At 45.2% G+C, this 18,884-nt stretch overlaps 2 protein-coding genes across 2 annotated transcripts in view; one reads left to right on the top strand and one right to left on the bottom strand.

The window, feature by feature from the left end:
* The window catches only part of LOC114592429 (tripartite motif-containing protein 10-like), a 647,260-nt gene that overhangs the window by 316,216 nt on the left and 312,160 nt on the right, over positions 1–18,884 (bottom strand). The window lies entirely within an intron of this gene.
* The window catches only part of LOC114592434 (uncharacterized), a 52,737-nt gene that overhangs the window by 6,663 nt on the left and 27,190 nt on the right, over positions 1–18,884 (top strand). The window contains exons 4-5 of the mRNA XM_077923020.1: positions 1,312–2,994; positions 18,092–18,808. Coding sequence (XP_077779146.1) covers positions 1,312–2,994; positions 18,092–18,808 — 2,400 coding nt within the window. The remainder of the gene's footprint in view (positions 1–1,311; positions 2,995–18,091; positions 18,809–18,884) is intronic.

An 18,884-nucleotide genomic window follows, 5' to 3' on the forward strand; every position in this document is an offset into this window, starting at 1 on the left:
ATGTGGCCAGCATGACTAAGCCACTTCTGGTGAACCAGAGCAGCGCACAGAAACGCCGTTTACCTTCCCGCCGGAGCGGTACCTATTTATCTACTTGCACTTTGACATGCTTTCAAACTGCTAGGTTGGCAGCAGCAGGGACCGAGCAACGGGAGCTCACCCTGTCACGGGGATTCGCACCGCCAACCTTCTGATCGGCAAGCCGTGGCTCTGTGGTTTAGACCACAGCGCCACCCGCGTCCCTTAAAGTTCCCTTAGAGAGATCCTTTAACTCCAATCTCAGCAGGAATCAGCACAGTGCTGAGATGGGATAGGAGTCCTGATTTGGAGATAAATGATCCCACTGGCTGCTCTTTAAAGAGGGTTTCTAAAGAACAATCAGAAGGGTCTTTTTTCATGGATCTCATTGCTAATTCAGCAGGGTCTTCTTGTGCTCTAATTTTTCCCCACCCCAGCACTGGGAATGGAAGATCTAAACATGCTGGTTCATAGCTGTCAACTTTCAGATTTGAAAATAAGGGATCAGCAGCCTCACCTGTCCCCACGTCCCTGTGGCATCACGTATCCTGCTCAAAATTCCACTTTGTCAGACTGCAGCCCACAAAAGCTTAGGCCATAATACATTTATCAGCCTTTAAGGGCTGCAAAAGATGAATAAACAGAAGCGTAGTTCATCTATGGAATCCATCCTACAGGAGACCGTGAGAGCCAGCAACATGGATAGCTTGAAAGAAAAGATAAGACTGACGTCTCTGCTCTGCCCTCGCAATCCTAGGCAATAATCCTTCTTGATACTAGTTTCTGGAAAGCACAGGAAGGCAGAGAAGACTCTTGTGCTCCAATCCTGCTTGCCGGTTTCCCACAGGCATCTGGTTGGCCTCTGTGAGAAGAGGATGCTGGACTAGGTGGGCCTTTGCCTGATCCAGCAGGCTCTTCTTAGGTTCCAATATATTGCAATATTTTTTCAGTTACATGTAGCACTTAAGTTTTACTTATTTCACAAGGGAAATACTGTTACTTGAGCCTGAGATCATTTCCTCACTTGAAAAAGAAAAATACAGAGATGTGTTTAATAAGCCAATTCCCCCATAGATCTGTATTATAAAATGATGATGCTTTATTAAGTGTGAATGGAGTGATCATGTGTTGCTCTTGCCATTATCTCATCTGCTTTGCAAAAAAATTGGAACCTAGAGAGGACAGTGGAGAATGAAGGTGTTAAAATGAGAGAAGGTACAGATTGGGATTGACATGTGTTCAGTTCCTTTTTTGTCTTTCTTGAAAGTCTAACAGGATTCTCTTTCCTCCCAGACTCCCAAACAGGTGAGGAAGATGAAAGTCAGAATTCTATGGAGCCACAGGTGAATTCATTGGGAAGAACAAAGAAACTGAGGATACAACAAGAAACTCACAAAGGAGAGAAACTATTTGAATGTATTGAATGTGAAAAGAGCTTCAGTACCACTGGGAAACTTCGAATACATCAGCGAACTCACACAGGGGAGAAACCATTTGAATGTATTGAATGTGGAAAGAGCTTCAGTCGAAAAGATGCACTAAGAATACACCAACGAACTCACACAGGGGAAAAACCATTTAAATGTATGGAATGTGGAAAGAGCTACAGGGATAGTGGATCACTTAGAATACACCAACGAACTCACACAGGGGAGAAACCATTTAAATGTATGGAGTGCGGTAAGGGCTTCAGTCGAAGTGGAACCCTTAGAAGTCATCTACGAATACACACGGAGGATAAACCATTGAAATGTATTGAATGTGGAAAGAGCTTCAGTGAAAGTGGAGCACTTAGAATACACCAACGAATTCACACAGGTGAGAAACCATTTAAATGTATGGAGTGCGGTAAGAGCTTTCATGATAGTGGATCACTTAGAATACACCAACGTACTCACACGGGAGAGAAACCATTTAAATGTATTGAATGTGGAAAGAGCTTCAGTGAAAGTGGACATCTTAGAAGACACCAACGAACTCACACAGGGGAGAAACCATTTAAATGTATTGAATGTGGAAAGAGCTACAGTGATAGTGGATCACTTAGAATACACCAACGAACTCACACAGGGGACAAACCATTTAAATGTATTCAGTGTGGAAAGAGCTTCCATGAAAGTGGAGCACTTAGAAGACATCAACAAACTCACACAGGGGAGAAACCATTTGAATGTATTGAATGTGGAAAAAGCTATAGTCGAAGCGGAGAACTTAGAATACACCAACGAATTCACACAGGGGAAAAACCATTTAAATGTATGGAATGTGGAAAGAGCTACAGTGATAGTGGATCACTTAGAATACACCAACGAACTCACACAGGGGAGAAACCATTTAAATGTATGCAGTGTGGAAAGAGCTTCCATGAAAGTGGAGCACTTAGAAGACATCAACAAACTCACACAGGGGAGAAACCATTTGAATGTATTGAATGTGGAAAAAGCTACAGTCGAAGTGGAGAACTTAGAATACACCAACGAACTCACACAGGGGAAAAACCATTTAAATGTATGGAATGTGGAAAGAGCTACAGGGATAGTGGATCACTTAGAATACACCAACGAACTCACACAGGGGAGAAACCATTTAAATGTATGCAGTGTGGAAAGAGCTTCCATGAAAGTGGAGCACTTAGAAGACATCAACAAACTCACACAGGGGAGAAACCATTTGAATGTGTGGATTGTGGAAAGAGCTTCAGTCGAAGTGGGACACTTAGAAGACATCAACGAACTCACACAGGGGAGAAACCATTTAAATGTATTGAATGTGGAAAGAGCTACAGTCGAAGTGGAGAACTTAGAATACACCAACAAACTCACACAGGGGGAAAACCATTTAAATGTATGGAATGTGGAAAGAGCTACAGGGATAGTGGATCACTTAGAATACACCAACGAACTCACACAGGGGAGAAACCATTTAAATGTATGCAGTGTGGAAAGAGCTTCAGTCGAAGTGGGACACTTAGAAGACATCAACGAACTCACACGGGGGAGAAATCAATTAAATGTATTGAATATGGAAAGAGCTACAGCCAATATGGAGCACTTAGAAGACATCAACGAACTCATACAGGGCAAAAACCACAGATACTTTAATAAACTGCATAGGTGTTTTTTACCTTTCCTTCTATGCTTCCTTGCAATACTGACAAAATCAAACCATGCCAATGCTTTCAGCCCCAGAAGAGGAGCTCCCCTTGGTGTCAAAAGAAAGCAGTCCTGTGCCACATTTCGTAGCAGTTACTTTAACACACTCTACCTGGGGCTGCCTTTGAAAAGAGTTCAGAAGCTTCAATGGCTCAAAGAGCAGTATAGGACTCCCATATTCGAACAGCTTCGTCTGCCTAATTGTCTGTTTCTGAACACAATCAATGTTTCCACAAGAAGAGGAAGATAGATTTGGAGTGCAGCATTTTTAATAAGAAATGGACCCATGACTATTTCTTTGTGGAGCTGAGCCTCATTTGTGGTGAGGCCCTCTCCGTCCTGAAGAAGGCCCACCTGTAGACACACTGCAGGACGAAGCACATTCAGTACGAGGAGTTCCAAGGGCAGCTGCGCCAGGAGAAGGTCAAGGCGCTGAAAACGGACCTGTTGGGTACCTGTGGCCCCTCCAGATGATGTCAAATTGCAACTCACGTCTTCTTTAGCCGCTGGCCACGCTGGCTGGGGCTCATGGGAGCTGGAGTTCAAGGATCTAGGTCCACAAATGCCGGGGACAATTCAAATCCCTCCTCAGTCGTGAAGCCGATTGGGCAACTTAAAGCTGGTCACCATCTTTATGCGAAACCTCCCTCGCAGGGTTGCTGTGTGCGTGAAAGCACGGAAGTTTTTAGGGAAGTTTTTAATATTTAATGCTGTACTGTTTTTAACACTTGATTGGAAGCTGCCCAGAGTGGCTGTGGAAACTCAGCCAGATGGGCGGGGTATAAATAATAAATTATTATTATTATATAATGATCTTCCTCTGTTTCACTTCAGATAATTCAGTGTGGCCTCTTCTCAGTTCATTCTCTTCTGGATCTGTGCCTTAATCCTTTGAAGATTTTGTATATCACAGAATAGTCATTGAGGTGTCCCCAGATGTTGTTGTCCAGTTCCCATATGCTTCAGCCAGCTGAGCAGACAGTCAAGGATGATAGAAACTCTAATCTGGACCCCAGCACCTTGGCTCTGCTGCCCTATATCCTTCCCATTGAAAGAAATGTGAAAATTAATTTTGTACGCTATAGATTTATCCTGGTCTGGTGCATGCAATGTCTTTTGTTTTGCAGCTGTGTGATTTGTGCTCATATTGTATTGTGGTGGCCATTGGCTATAAACAAAAAAATTTATAGATACAGTCGATTGAACTGCAAAAATAAGTAATAAAATAATAAAACGATTTTTATATTTTTTTGGTCCTCACTCCCAAATGGTGTGTGTGTTTTGGGTTATATTGGGGATGGGGTGGGGGGTGGAGAAGTATGAAAGCCAAAAACGCTCCCCTCCTCTGCTAAATGGATGCAGGAGACCAGAGGCAGCGAAAGAAAAAGCAGGGAAATAGAAACCCCCCAAATGCCACTATTTTCCAGGGATGTCCCTGATTTAGAGAAGCTGTCCTGGTTTCTGATTTGATCCCAGAATGTCCCGCTTCTCCTTAGGGTCTCCCTATTTTCATTGAAGAAATGCTGGAGGGAATGGAGTTATCCGACCCCCGGGCCCTCTGACAAGGCAATCCTGTATAGGGACATTTCAAAATGTTTAATGTTTTATTATGTTTTTTATATATGTTGGAAACTTCCCAGAGTGGCTTGGATAGCGTAATAAGATGTGCGGTGTATAAATAGGAAAATTATATTTATGGAATGGGATGTCCCTATTTTCATCAGAGAAATGTTAGAGGGTTTGGAAAGGTCGGTTGCTGGAGCTAAGTGATTGCATGATCCCAACCAGCAGAGCTGGGAACTGGACTGCCGCCTCCAGCTACCCATTCAGGCTGCAGGCATAGCTGTCAACCTTCCCTTTTTTTGCCGGAATTTCCCTTATTCCAGTGCCATTTCCCGCTGGTATCCCGGATTGTTAGATATCCTGTAGACTGTCCCCGGGACAGGTGAGGCTGCTGATCCCTTATTTTCAAATCTGAAAGTTGACAGCTATGGCTGCAGGGTGGCATCGTCCCAGCTTTCTGAAAAGATTTACTGATGAGGAAACCAGTGACTGCACATCGGATCACAAGGAGACTTATTTGTGCAACATTCTGGATATCTTATGCCAGGTAGATTCCAATGATACAATAAATTTTGAGGGACAGCGCAAGGGGGCGCATCCAGCCTTGCAGCCTCCCAGGGCCCAACCCACAGCCAGCGAGCTCCGATGCTCAGAGAGGCAGGAAACGGGGCCAGCCAGGGGGACTCGAGAGCGGCTGCACTTTCCTGTCCCCCCTCGAGGAGAGCGGAGGAGCAGCGGGCAGTGGCCTGGCGAGTTTCCCCGGAGAGGAGCCGGATTCCTGTGCAGGGACGGAGCGAGGAGTCCGAGGTGCAGGAGGCGGGGGGGGCAGGAGCGGGAGGACGAGGAGGAGGAGAGCACGTGCGCCTGGCAGGATCAGGCCCCGAGCCCAGCCAGAGGCTGCAGGGCGTCCCCCAACCGGGCAGGAAGGGGAAGGGGCGCAGCTGAGGGGCAGGGCATCTGCAGGAGGGCACAGGGGCAAACGGCTCTGGCTCAGGCTGGCACGGACCCTGCCGGAGACCCTGGGGAGCTGCTCCCTTCAGTCCTGAGCTCAAGGGGCAGAATGAGGGGTCCAAGGCAGCTGCTGCTCCGCGATGGACGATGCATATAGTCGCTCACGGATCAGCGGCGTACCTGGGGCTTTTGCCGCCCCTGTCCCTGTCCCTCAGCAGGGAGCCCAGCCCATTTCGACGGTCCTCCCCACGGGGGAGAGGTAAGGGGAGGCAGGGGGAAAGGAAGAGCAGTGCAGCTCGGAAGGGGGCTCTTACTGTGCAGCCCCCTGACACCCTTTGCAGGCCACTACTCCTGCCCGCCTTCCTCTGCCAGTGCCATTGATGAACCTATCGCCCTCCTTCATGAATTGGTCGCCTTCTAAAGCACTCTTAGCCGCCGCCACCATCACCGCATCTTGTGGCAATGATGTGCATCAGATTCATTTAGCAAGGAAATGGCTTCTTTTGCCTGCCCCAAATCAAGGTACACTGTGCCTACACATGGAGGCTCTGTTGATCTGTCACAGCTAATAAAACGGCTAATAGATCTTTTCCCCGGAGAATGCATCTGATCTTTCCCCAAACTATCAAAGCTAGTGATCTCTTGTGTCTGCGTGTGAATAAGTGTGACAGGCTTAAACCTGTCTCATTAATTTTTTTATTTCCACCTTCCTCAGTAAGGCAGCAGAGTTTACAGATGAAGGCTGAGGGTTGAAGTAGGTGACAGTTTTGAGAATGCAGAGGAAAGGACGATTCTTATGAAGTGTGGCATATGGAAATGAATTAATGATAATAAAAACATTGAAGACAGTATTGTTAAAGACTGAGGAAGGCGAAATTGAAATTAGCTATTCATGTTCAGATTATTACTCCTTTCATTTCTATACTGCTTCATATTTTTAAGGAAAAAAATCTCAAAGTAATTAGAGAGAAATCTCATTGCAATTTGTGTCCATAGGTTGTTGAGAACATTAACTCTGTAGATCCAGGAGTTCTCTCCTCCTGATAGTCTCAGATTTGATTGTTCTTTCTGATAGAGCAGGAGGAGCGAAACATTTTTGGGCTTAAAGCTGCATTGATTCTGGAGGCCACATTCCAGTGAGCTTTGTGGCCAATGTATGCACATGCATGCGCACACAGAAAAGAGATGCAGACCATAAAGTCACATCCACACACGCCAGAGGTGCTGCACACACTCACCAGACATGCCATCTAGCATACATACAAGTCTTGCAAACACAATCAGCATGTTTAGACCTTCCAACCCCAGTGCTGGGCTGGAGGAGAAATAAGAGCACAAGAAGACCCTGCTGAATTAGCAAGGAGATCTGTGGAAAAAAGACCCTTCTGATCGTTCTTTAGAAATCCTCTTTAAAGAGCAGCCGGAGGGATCATTTCTGGAGCAGGGCCTTTACCCCATTTCAGCACTGTGCTGGTTTGTGGTGAAATTGGAGTTTAAAAGATCTCTCTAAGGGCCCTTAGGCATCTTTCTCTCCAGGACAGACAGAGATCTTCATCCTAGGTGAAATCTTCTTTCTTGTAGTTTGGATCCATTGCTCCGTGTCCGCTTCTCTGGAGCAGCAGAAAACAACCTTTCTCCCTCCTCTATGTGACATCCTTTTATATATTTGAACATGGCTATCATATCACCCCTTAACCTCCTCTTCTCCAGGCTAAACATGCCCAGCTCCCTTAGCCATTCCTCATAAGGCATTGTTTCCAGGCGTTTGACCATTTTGGTTGCCCTCCTCTGGACACGTTCCACTTTGTCAGTGTCCTCCTTGAACTGTGGTGCCCAGAACTGGACACAGTACTCCAGGTGAGGTCTGACCAGAGCAGAATACAGTGGCTCTATTACTTCCCTTGGTCTAGATGCTATACTCCTATTGATGCAGCCCAGAATTGCATTGGCTTTTTTAGCTGCCGCATCACACTGTTGGCTCATGTCAAGTTTGTGGTCAACCAAGACTCCTAGATCCTTTTCACATGTACTGCTCTCAAGCCGGGTGTCACCCATCTTGTATTTGTGCCTCTCATTTTTTTTGCCCAAGTGCAATACTTTACATTTCTCCCTGTTAAAATTAATCTTGTTTGTTTTGGCCCAGTTCTCTAATCTGTCAAAGTCGTTTTGAAGTGTGATCCTGTCCTCTGGGGTGTTAGCCACCCCTCCCAGTTTGGTGTCATCTGCAAATTTGATCAGGATGCCCTTGAATCCATCATCCAAGTCGTTGATAAAGATGTTGAATAAGACCGGGCCCAAGACAGAACCCTGTGGCACCCCACTAGTCACTCTTCTCCAGGATGAAGAGGAACCATTGATGAGCAGCCTTTGGGTTCGGTCAGTCAGCCAGTTACAAATCCACTGAGTGGTAGCATAGTCAAGACCGCATTTTACCAGCTTCTTTACAAGAATATCATGGGGCACCTTGTTGAATGCCTTGCTGAAATCAAGGTAGGCTACATCCACTGCGTTCCCTTCATCTACCAGGCTTGTAATTCTGTCAAAAAACGAGATCAGGTTAGTCTGACATTACTTATTTTTCAGAAATCCATGCTGACTATTGGTGATCACAGCATTCCTTTCTAGGTGCTCACAGACTGTTTGCTTAATGATCTGCTCCAGAATCTTCCCTGGTATTGATGTCAGACTGACTGGGCAGTAATTATTTGGGTCCTCTCTTTTCCCCTTTTTGAAAATAGGGACAACATTTGCCCTCCTCCAGTCTGCTGGGACTTCGCCTGTTCTCCAGGAATTCTCAAAGATGACTGCCAATGGTTCTGAGATCACATCTGCCAGTTCTTTTAATACTCTTGGATGCAGTTCATCTGGCCCTGGAGACTTGAATACATCTAAACTAGCCAAGTATTCTTGTACTATCTCCTTAGTTATTCTGGGCTGTGTTTCCTCTGCTGAATCATTTGCTCCAAATTCTTCAGGTCGGGCATTGTTTTCTTTATCGGAGAAGACTGAGGCAAAGAAGGCATTGAGGAGTTCAGCCCTTTCTGTGTCCCCTGTTTGCATTTCACCATCTTCTCCTCTGAGTGACCCCACTGTTTCTTTGTTCTTCCTTTTGCTACGGACATACCCATAAAAGCCTTTTTTGTTGCTTTTAACCTCTCTAGCAAGCCTGAGTTCATTCTGTGCTTTAGCTTTTCTGACTTTGTGTCTACATGTGCTGGCTATTTGATTGAATTCCTCTTTGGTGGTTTCCCCCCTTTTCCATTTTTTGTATACATCCTTTTTTAATCTTAATTCAGTTGTAAAAGTTCTTTAGATAGCCACCATGGCTTCCTTAGGCACCTTCCATGTTTCCGTCTCATTGGTATTGCCTGAAGTTGTGCTTTTACTATCTCCCTCTTAACAAACTCCCAGCCATCATGAACTCCCTTTCCTTTTAGTATTACTGTCCATGGAATCTCACCCAGCACTTCCCTAAGTTTTATGAAGTCGGCTTTCTTAAAGTCAAGAAATTGAGTCCTAGTATACTTGGCTGCTCCTTTCCGCTGTATAGTAAACTTCAGAAGAGCATGATCACTCGCGCCTAATGATCCTTCCACTTCTACCCCACTAACCAGGTCATCAACATTGGTTAGGACCAGATCTAAAATGGCTGTTCCTCTTGTTGCTTCTCCCACTTTCTGGACAATGAAGTTGTCTGCAAGGCCAGTGAGGAATCTGTTTGACCTTATGCTCTTGGCTGAGTTTGACATCCAACAAATATCCTGGTAATTGAAGTCCCCCATTACTACTATCTCCCTTCCTTTTGCATGCTTGGCCATCTGTTCCAGGAAGGCATCATCTATGTCCTCCGTTTGGCTTGGGGATGTCAGTATCTCAGCTCACAGTCAGAGGTAACTGGCCTCCCCCGGGGCAAACTGAGTGAGATACTTGTTTACCTTCCGTCTGCGTCTTCCCGGCAGACAAGGTCGTAACTCGGCGATTCTCCTCAGATGTGAGAAGAACACACCCTCTGCTTCACTCTCCCAGCTTTCCCCCCCAGGGAGGGGAAATGAGACAGACAGGAGTCCTATTTACATGTCTTTTATTCCTGTCATTCAGCAGTACATAGAAACGTGACTGCACCCTTCAGACTCCATCAGAAGAGTCACAACTCTACCCCTGTACTTCCAGTACAGGTCAGATGACACTCTGAGCTAACACCCGGTGCTCAGTACAGAGAATAGACTTCCCCTTTTCCCAACAGTACAGTTGGAGACAACAACATCCTGTTTTGCTTTCCAGCCACTTGCAGCTGGCTTTTGCATTGGTGCTTTTTCCCAACAACCTCCCCCAAAAGCATCAATAGGCAAAACATGATCCAGAGAAGAAAACAAACAGTTGTTATACATATAACAGTCCCCTGTTGTTTCAGTTCCACCCTTGGAACTCCCCACCACTGGTTTCACCAGTGTACCTCTCTGGTTGTCTGGCTTCCAAGGAATGAGTGCTTCTGCATTACTTTGGCTAGCTACTCTCTGTTGTGTCTTTGTCTCTGACTTAGACACTGCTTTAACCTGTTTTGAGTTGTTAACAATAGCAACACATGCAACAGCTAAGTTAGCAAACTCTTTTGAGTACCTCTTTGGTGGTACACCCATCGTAACTCTCTCAGACCTGCGTATGAGGTGCTGATCCTCTGTGCTCACTGGTTCAACCTCTGGACTTTGTTGAGAACCAGTAGCAATGGCAAACAGTGGTTCTTCCTTCACCTGTGAAGGTCTATCCATTGTGTGAGATTTTCTCTCAATGACTGTTACAACTGAACTCTCTGAGCTATCACTGTCATCATCAGTTCCACTGTAATCTGTGTAATCAGAAAAATCATCATCATCTGAATTGTCACCTGTGGGAAATGTGTGTACTACTACCCGCTCTTGTTCTGGAGCACTCTCTAGAAACTTTGTGAGAATCACCTGACCAGATTCAGACAAAATTACTCTGTAGAGACCCTTTTCATAACCCACAAAAATGCCTCTGGCATTCTTCACTCCACCTGGAGCTTCTGTTCTCACATGAGACCCAAAAACCTTAAAATAGGCAACAGAAGGTTTTCTATGGAACAGCTTCTCAAAAGGAGAACATCCCAACTCTGTTGAGACCTTTCTCACGTGAAGATAGGACGCTAGTGACTCGGCCCAATATTCATGTGGCAAATGTGAACTAAGCAATTGCGTATGCATCCCCTTTTGCAATTCCTTGTTCACCCTCACACAGACCCCCCTGTTCCATGCTTCGGTTGAAACAGCAACTTTGTGGTCTATCCCTTTTCCATCCAGGAACTTCTGAAACTTCTGTAACAGAAAAATTGGCTTCTCATCTGTGAAGAGACAGTCAATGTTAGCATCATGCATATTTTTAACCTTGTCACAAAACTCCTGAAACCTTTCTAAGGTCTCTTGTGGTTTCTGCATCACAAAAACCCAAGAATAATTTGTGAAACAATCCACACACACAAGGTAAAATTTCGCACCGCCTCTAGATGGTTCTAGAGGACCAATCACATCAGCATACACCCGCTGAAATGCCCTGTCGACCTTCTTGGTCACCTTCCTGGTGCTCACACTGGTCACACCTGCAAGAGAGATTTCGTTAGAATCAGAAGAATTACATTTCATGTAATCACTTTGATCAAAAGTCAACAAATACAGTCCATCTTTCTCTCTGGCAGTAAGATACAGTTCTCCATCTTTGTAGATCTTGCAGCTCTTAGCATCATAGGACAGTTTCAGTCCTTTCTTTGCAATCTGCGACACACTCAGCAGATTAAATTTCAGTTCTGGAACCAGGTAAACATCGTTTATAGTCAAGTTCAGACTCTCAAGATACACAGTCCCAATCCTGGTCGCTTCCAGCTCCTGACCGTTGGCCTGTTTCACAGCGAAGCTTTGCTTCTTCAACGTTGAAAACAGTTCTCTGTGCGGACACATATGAACCGTGGCTCCAGTGTCGATTACAAACGAGTTCCCAACATCTGGCGTGGTTCCTTTCGCCATCATAGCCTTTGCAGGTTTCACCTGGCACTTGGTACGGCTTTTGCCTGACGCCTCAGGCTTCATAGAGCTGCTCTTTGCTCCTCTTGACTGGCGCGGCTTCCTACAGTTTCTTTGTAGATGCCCAGTCTGTCCACAATTGTAACATCGGACAGCGCTCAAAGCTACGGCACGCTTCTCAGTAGCTTTAGCAGTGGGGGAGTCAGAACTTTGTTCCTCCCTCCCCCTGTCAGCAACATCCATTGCATCTTGAACAGTTCCTTCGCTCCCCCATCTAGGGTCAAAGCTCTCCTCAGCTTTCGATGAGCTCTTAGGAACTTGGCCAGCATCATCCTTGCTCACCCCTTCTGGGGTAGTCGTCTTTCCAGACCATGATGAATAACTGCCACTGGTCAGGGGAGATGAATAAGGCAGGGCTCCCCCCTTCTTGGCATCCATCTTGAAGCCAAGCCTCTCTCTCACTTTCCAGCCTTGCTAAAACTCCAATAGCCTCTGCTGGATTGTTTACTGCCTTTCCAGGCAAACTGCAAGCTGTTTCTCAGACCTTGCACAGCATCGAAAACATAGTCAAAACAAACTTTCGCTTCCCAGGCACTCTCTCAGAGCCATCTGCGCAGCCAGTAAATTTCCACGTCTCTGACGGGCGTCGCTTAGCAACTGTGCATACAGGAAAGCTTATCTCAACCACAAGAATTTGTGGAATGCAGGCTGAGCCTCTGAGCTGCAGGCCTCTCCTCTCAGAGCTGTTGTTTTTCCGAAACGCAGCTCCCGTGAACCAGAGAATAAATCAATCTGCGTTCACACTTTTAGCCCGAAATGCAGCATACCTTGAGCTCCGTTGCTTGGAAAACACTTTCCTCTGGGTCCAGCCGTCTGTCCAGCTTCTGGCTGCTCTCAGACGTTTATCTTCTCCCTTGGAGCAGAGGAGGACAATCCACCAGCCTCTCATGCAGATGTTCGATGAATCGCAACCACCGAATGCTACCATATGTCAGTATCTCAGCTCACAGTCAGAGGTAACTGGCCTCCCCCGGGGCAAACTGAGTGAGATACTTGTTTACCTTCCGTCTGCGTCTTCTCGGCAGACAAGGTCGTAACTCGGCGATTCTCCTCAGATGTGAGAAGAACACACCCTCTGCTTCACTCTCCCAGCTTTCCCCCCCAGGGAGGGGAAATGAGACAGACAGGAGTCCTATTTACATGTCTTTTATTCCTGTCATTCAGCAGTACATAGAAACGTGACTGCACCCTTCAGACTCCATCAGAAGAGTCACAACTCTACCCCTGTACTTCCAGTACAGGTCAGATGACACTCTGAGCTAACATCCGGTGCTCAGTACAGAGAATAGACTTCCCCTTTTCCCAACAGTACAGTTGGAGACAACAACATCCAATCGTGGGACTTATTCCACCAGGCTTGCTAGACCAAACTTTCTTATACATGGGAGTTTTGTGATCATATCTCCTTCTTTTCTTACTTTACCTAAACAGCTGCAGGGAACTCTGAATTTCATCAGAGCAGAAGCTACGTCAGAAGAGATGTCCTTCCACCAACCCCCTTTTTCCTCCTCTAAATTGCCTGCATTTCCAAAATGCTCTTTTCTCCCCACTGAGATAAAAATCTTGGCACGTCTTGCAGCCTCACCACTGCCATGTGCAGTGCAAATAGAATAACACTGGCCTACCTTGCAAGATTGTTCCAAGATTTATTAAGATAATGTCCATGTTCAGATGACTGAATCACAGCCTGAAAAGCTGGGTTACAAATAGGAACAGTTTTTAGTACATTGCTGTACTAATGTACATTTGGTACATTACGATAAAACCTAAGTTGACCCAAGTTCAAAACAAAAAACTCTAGCCGCCACCACAGTCTCCTGGCCCCCACAAACAGAATGCATCACTCCAGGAAGGACCCCCACCCAACCTTTAGTGAGAGAGGGCAAAAGAAAAGGACTCTGCATGGGTAGTTGCACGAATCTACCAGCTGTGGTCCTGCACTGGCAGCGAGGCTAACAAACGGGAGCTGGGAACGTGCTGGTCCCATATCTCCCTGCATCTGCCTCCTGACCTAATTGTCCCAGCCTACCTCATGATTTGGCTGGCCCTGAGGGTGAACCGTGATGAAACCAGGCAGTCTCTTATGAGCCATAACGAACAAACTTTCCATTTTGCCCAAACCAGGAAACTACGGCTGCCAGCTTTGGAACAAGCTGGGATATTAAGCTAACTTCAAACTGAACTTGGTAAAAACAGGAAATTCTGGTTGATCAGTGGCTTCGTGGTTTGACTGATCCCACTGATAGCAGTAAAAATAGGATGCCCTGTTGCGTTCGAAGGGGTTGTTTGGACAGAGTCTCTGATCAACATGCCTAGCAGGACAGGCTTAAAAAGGTAAAGGGACCCCTGATCATTAGGTCCAATCGTGACCGACTCTGGGGTTGTGGCGCTCATCTCGCTTTATTGGCTGAGGGAGCAGGCGTACAGCTTCCAGGTCATGTGGCCAGCATGACTAAGCCACTTCTTGCAAAGGAGAGCAGCGCACGGAAACGCCGTTTACCTTCCTGCCGGAGTGGTACCTATTTATCTACTTGCACTTTGACGTGCTTTCGAACTGCTAGGTTGGCAGGAGCAGGGACCGAGCAATGGGAACTGACCCCGTCGTGGGGAATCGAACCGCCGACCTTTTTTTTTTTTATAAATCTTTTATTAAGTTTCCACAATAAAAGACAAAGAAAGTACAAAATCACAAAAAAACAATACAATACAAAAACACAAACATTAAACACATCAAAAGAAAAAGGAAAAAAAAGATAAAAACACATATAATAACAAAAAACAAAAATTCCCTCTTTCTTAATTTCTCATCTTCAATTAGCTTATTTTCCGGACTTCCTCACATCTCCCGTTCTTGTATCCCTTTTTAAAAAATTAATTCAGCAAATTCATATCCTATTAATTTATCTGTTGTTAATCCAATCTTACATTTTACTTTGTTGCTAAAGTCCCTGCGATTCATTTCACTGTCCTTAACATTCATAAATTTTACAGTATTTCTGCAAATAAATTTTGAATTTCTTCCAATCTTCCTCCACCGTCTCCTCTCCCTGGTCTCGGATTCTGCCAGTCATTTCCGCCATCTCCATGTAGTCCATTAGTTGCATCTGCCAATCTTCCAAGGTGGGTAGATCTTGTGTCTTCCAATGCTTTGCGATGAGAATTCTTGCTGCTGCTGTAGCATACATAAAAAAAATTCTATCCTTCTTTAGCACCGATTGGTCCACTATGCCCAGGAGGAAGGCCTCTGGTTTCTTCGGGAAAGTATATTTAAATACCTTTTTCAGTTCATTATATATCATTTCCCAGAAGGCCTTGATCCTTGGGCACGTCCACCAAAGGTGAAAGAATGTACCTTCAATCTCTTTGCATTTCCAACATTTGTTATCGGGCAAATGATATATTTTTGCAAGCTTGACTGGGGTCATGTACCTTCTTATCGGCAAGTCCTAGGCTCTATGGTTTAACCCACAGCGCTACCGGCGTCCCAGGACGGGAAGCAATTATTATTATTATTATTATTATTATTATTATTATTATTATTATTACTTGCATCCTGCCTATCTGACTGGGTTGCCTCTGCCCATCTGGGTAGCTTCCAACAAAATAAAAACCATCAAAACTTTCCTTGTAAAAGGCTGTTTTTGGAAGTCTTCCATTTTGTAGAAATGGCCTTCAGTTTTAAAGAATTGCCCTCTTTAAGGGATCACGTGGTGTAAACAACTCTTAGGATCTACTCACAGGAAGGGAGGTGGGACAGGCAGCTGAAAGGAATTGCCAAAGGTGTTTGAAAATGGGTGGGGGCTCTTGGGAAGGGGGTGCCCAATTGGCACTTCTCCAGGGGCAGCAGAATGCCTTGGGCAGGAGAATCCCTGCAGGGGCTCTCAGACTCCCTTGGCTTCTTCTTCCCTCCCTCCCAGGAAGCTGCAACTGGCTCTGGATTCTGCGCTCCTCAGGAAGCTGAACCTGCAAACCTAGCTGAGACTGAACCTGCAACCCTGGCCAGGATGGAAGGAGGAAGATGGACGGTTGACCTGGTCAGGCTATCTCCCGCATCCCTCCCCACAACCTCTGAGCATTCCCTCCCAGGACCCTTGGAGAAATCTGGTGAGTTCCAGGGGAGAGGAGATGGGGAGAGGGATAGATGGAAGGTGGCGGGAGAAAGAGGAAAAGATGGAGAGGAGACAAATGGAAGGAAGTTCCTGACAGGAAGAAGGAAGGGATGAGGCCTTCTGCAAAGCATCTCTTTGTTTCTTGAATCCTTTTCCTAAAGTAGTGGGGGCAGATTTTCTTCCTCCAGGCTTTGAAATCTTAGGTGTTATTTCCACGGCAGAAATAATTGATGATAATGATGTTGCACACCAATCCTGAACAATGGGTGAAGGGGAATGGAAATGTTTCCCATAATTATTTATAATTAATATACATAAATTGTTTCTATTACTCTTATTGTTTATAGACAGGGTCAGAATGATACATCCCACCAGCATCAAAACACAATAAATGCATGCACCTCCCCAGTTTGGTGGGCTTAAGGGACAAAGGACCATTTATCATGATACACAATTCCTGTGGCTGGAGGCTCTACACTTAGGATTGGGTATATTAAGTCCAAGAGTGTCTGGTATTATAAGCAAATTGTGTAAATTTTACAGACTGGGGTTGTTGAGAGTCAGTGAGTGGGATAATAATTTATAGCGCCACTGTGAAAAGGCTTGGTTCTCCCGCACACACGTGAGACAACTCCAGTAGTAATTATCTCAAACTCATAAATCACTGTGGAGCTCAGTCTTCGGCCTGTTCAACCCAGCTTGCAGTTGCCGAGTCCTCCAGCAAAGAAGCCCCCACTTTCGCTCTCTTTTCCCCTCTTCTTTCAGATTCTCTCGAGCCTAAGAGTTTTTGGACAGGCTATTTCTGGGGTCCCTGTGTCAGAGCTCAAACTGGAGCTAACAGTCTGTGCCCCGCCTCGGCACCCCCCTTCCTGTTCTTTGTTCTTTGCTCCTGCTGCAGCTCGGCTGCTCCTCCCCTGCTTCACATTCCAACCGAATCACATCTCTTGCCTTCTCAGGCTCTGTCAGCGGAGGCACAAGAGGCTTGAGATTCACAGAGCTGACACCCTGTAATTTTGTCCGTGCCTAAGCCTCCATGGAGATATTGTGGTACAAGCTTGGTGCAAATTTCAAAATAAGTACACAAAGCCAACAAAGAGACTCAGAAGTTTATAGTGGCACCAGCTTTCCTGGTCAAGAGTCCACTTTGTCAGACTGCAGCCCACAAAAGCTTAGGCCATAATACATTTATCAGCTTTTAAGGGCTGCAAAGATGAATAAACAGAAGCGTAGTTCATCTATGGACTTCCATCCTACAGGAGACAGTGACAGACAGCAACTTGGATAGCTTGAAGAAAAGGATAAGACTGACATCTCTGCTCTGCCCTCATGGTCCAGGCAATAATCCTTCTTGATACAAGTTTCTGGAAAGCACAGGAAGGCAGAGAAGACTCTTGTGCTCCAATCCTGCTTGCCGGTTTCCCACAGGCATCTGGTTGGCCTCTGTGAGAAGAGGATGCTGGACTAGGTGGGCCTTTGCCTGATCCAGCAGGCTCTTCTTAGGTTCCAATATCTTGCAATATTTCTACAGTTACATGTAGCACTTCAGTTTTATTTATTTCACAAGGGAAATACTGTTACTTGAGCCTGAGATCATTTCCTCACTTGAAAAAGAAAAATACAGAGATGTGTCTAATAAGCCAATTCCACCATAGATCTGTATTATAAAATGATGGTGCTTTATTAAGTTTGAATGGAGTGATCATGTGTTGCTCTTGCCACTATCTCATCAGCTTTCGTAAAATTTGGAACCTAGAGAGGATAGTGGAGAATGAAGGTGTTGCAACGAGAGAAGGTGCAGATAGGAATTGACATGTGTTCAATTCCTTTTTTGTCTTTCCTGAAAGTCTAACAGGATTCTCTTTCCTCCCAGACTCCCAAACAGGTGAGGAAGATGAAAGTCAGAATTCTATGGAGCCACCTGTCAATTCATTGGGAAGAACAAAGAAACTGAGGATACAACAACAAACTCACAAAGGAGAGAAACTATTTGAATGTTTTGAATGTGGAAAGAGCTTCAGTGAAAGTGGAAAACTTAGAAGACACCAACGAACTCACACGGGGGAGAAACCATTTAAATGTACTGTATGTGGAAAGAGCTTCAGTGATAGTGGATCACTTAGAATACACCAACGAACTCACACAGGGGAAAAACCATATAAATGTATTGAATGTGGAAAGAGCTACAGTCAAAATGGATACCTTAGAATACATCAACGAATTCACACGGGGGAGAAACCATTTAAATGTATTGAATGTGGAAAGAGTTTCAGCAAAAGTGGAGTACTTAGAGTACACCAACAAACTCACACAGGGGAGAAACCATATAAATGTATTGAATGTGGAAAGAGCTACAGTGAAAATGGATACCTTAGAATACACCAACGAACTCACACAGGGGAGAAACCATTTGAATGTATTGAATGTGGAAAGAGTTTCAGCAAAAGTGGACACCTTAGAACACACCAACGAATTCATACAGGGGAGAAACCATTTAAATGTATTGAATGTGGAAAGAGTTTCAGTGAAAGTGGATCACTTAGAATACACCAACGAACTCACACAGGGGAGAAACCATTTCAATGTATGGAATGTGGAAAGAGCTACAGTCAAAATGGAGCACTTAGAAGACACCAACGAACTCACACGGGGGAGAAACCATTTGAATGTGTGGATTGTGGAAAGAGCTTCAGTCGAAGTGGGGCACTTAGAAGACATCAGCGAACTCACACAGGGGAGAAACCATTTAAATGTATTGAATGTGGAAAGAGCTTTAGTTATAGTGGATCACTTAGAATACACCAACGAACTCACACGGGGGAGAAACCATTTAAATGTATGGAATGTGGAAAGTGTTTCAGTGAAAGTGGATCACTTAGAATACACCAACGAACTCATACAGGGGAGAAACCATTTAAATGTATGGAATGTGGAAACAGCTACCGTCAATCTGGAGCATTTAGAATGCATCAACGAACTCACACAGGGGAAAAACCACAGATACT

The sequence above is a fragment of the Podarcis muralis genome, chromosome 2 (genome assembly GCF_964188315.1).
Source record: "Podarcis muralis chromosome 2, rPodMur119.hap1.1, whole genome shotgun sequence".
Taxonomy (NCBI): Eukaryota; Metazoa; Chordata; class Lepidosauria; order Squamata; family Lacertidae; genus Podarcis; species Podarcis muralis.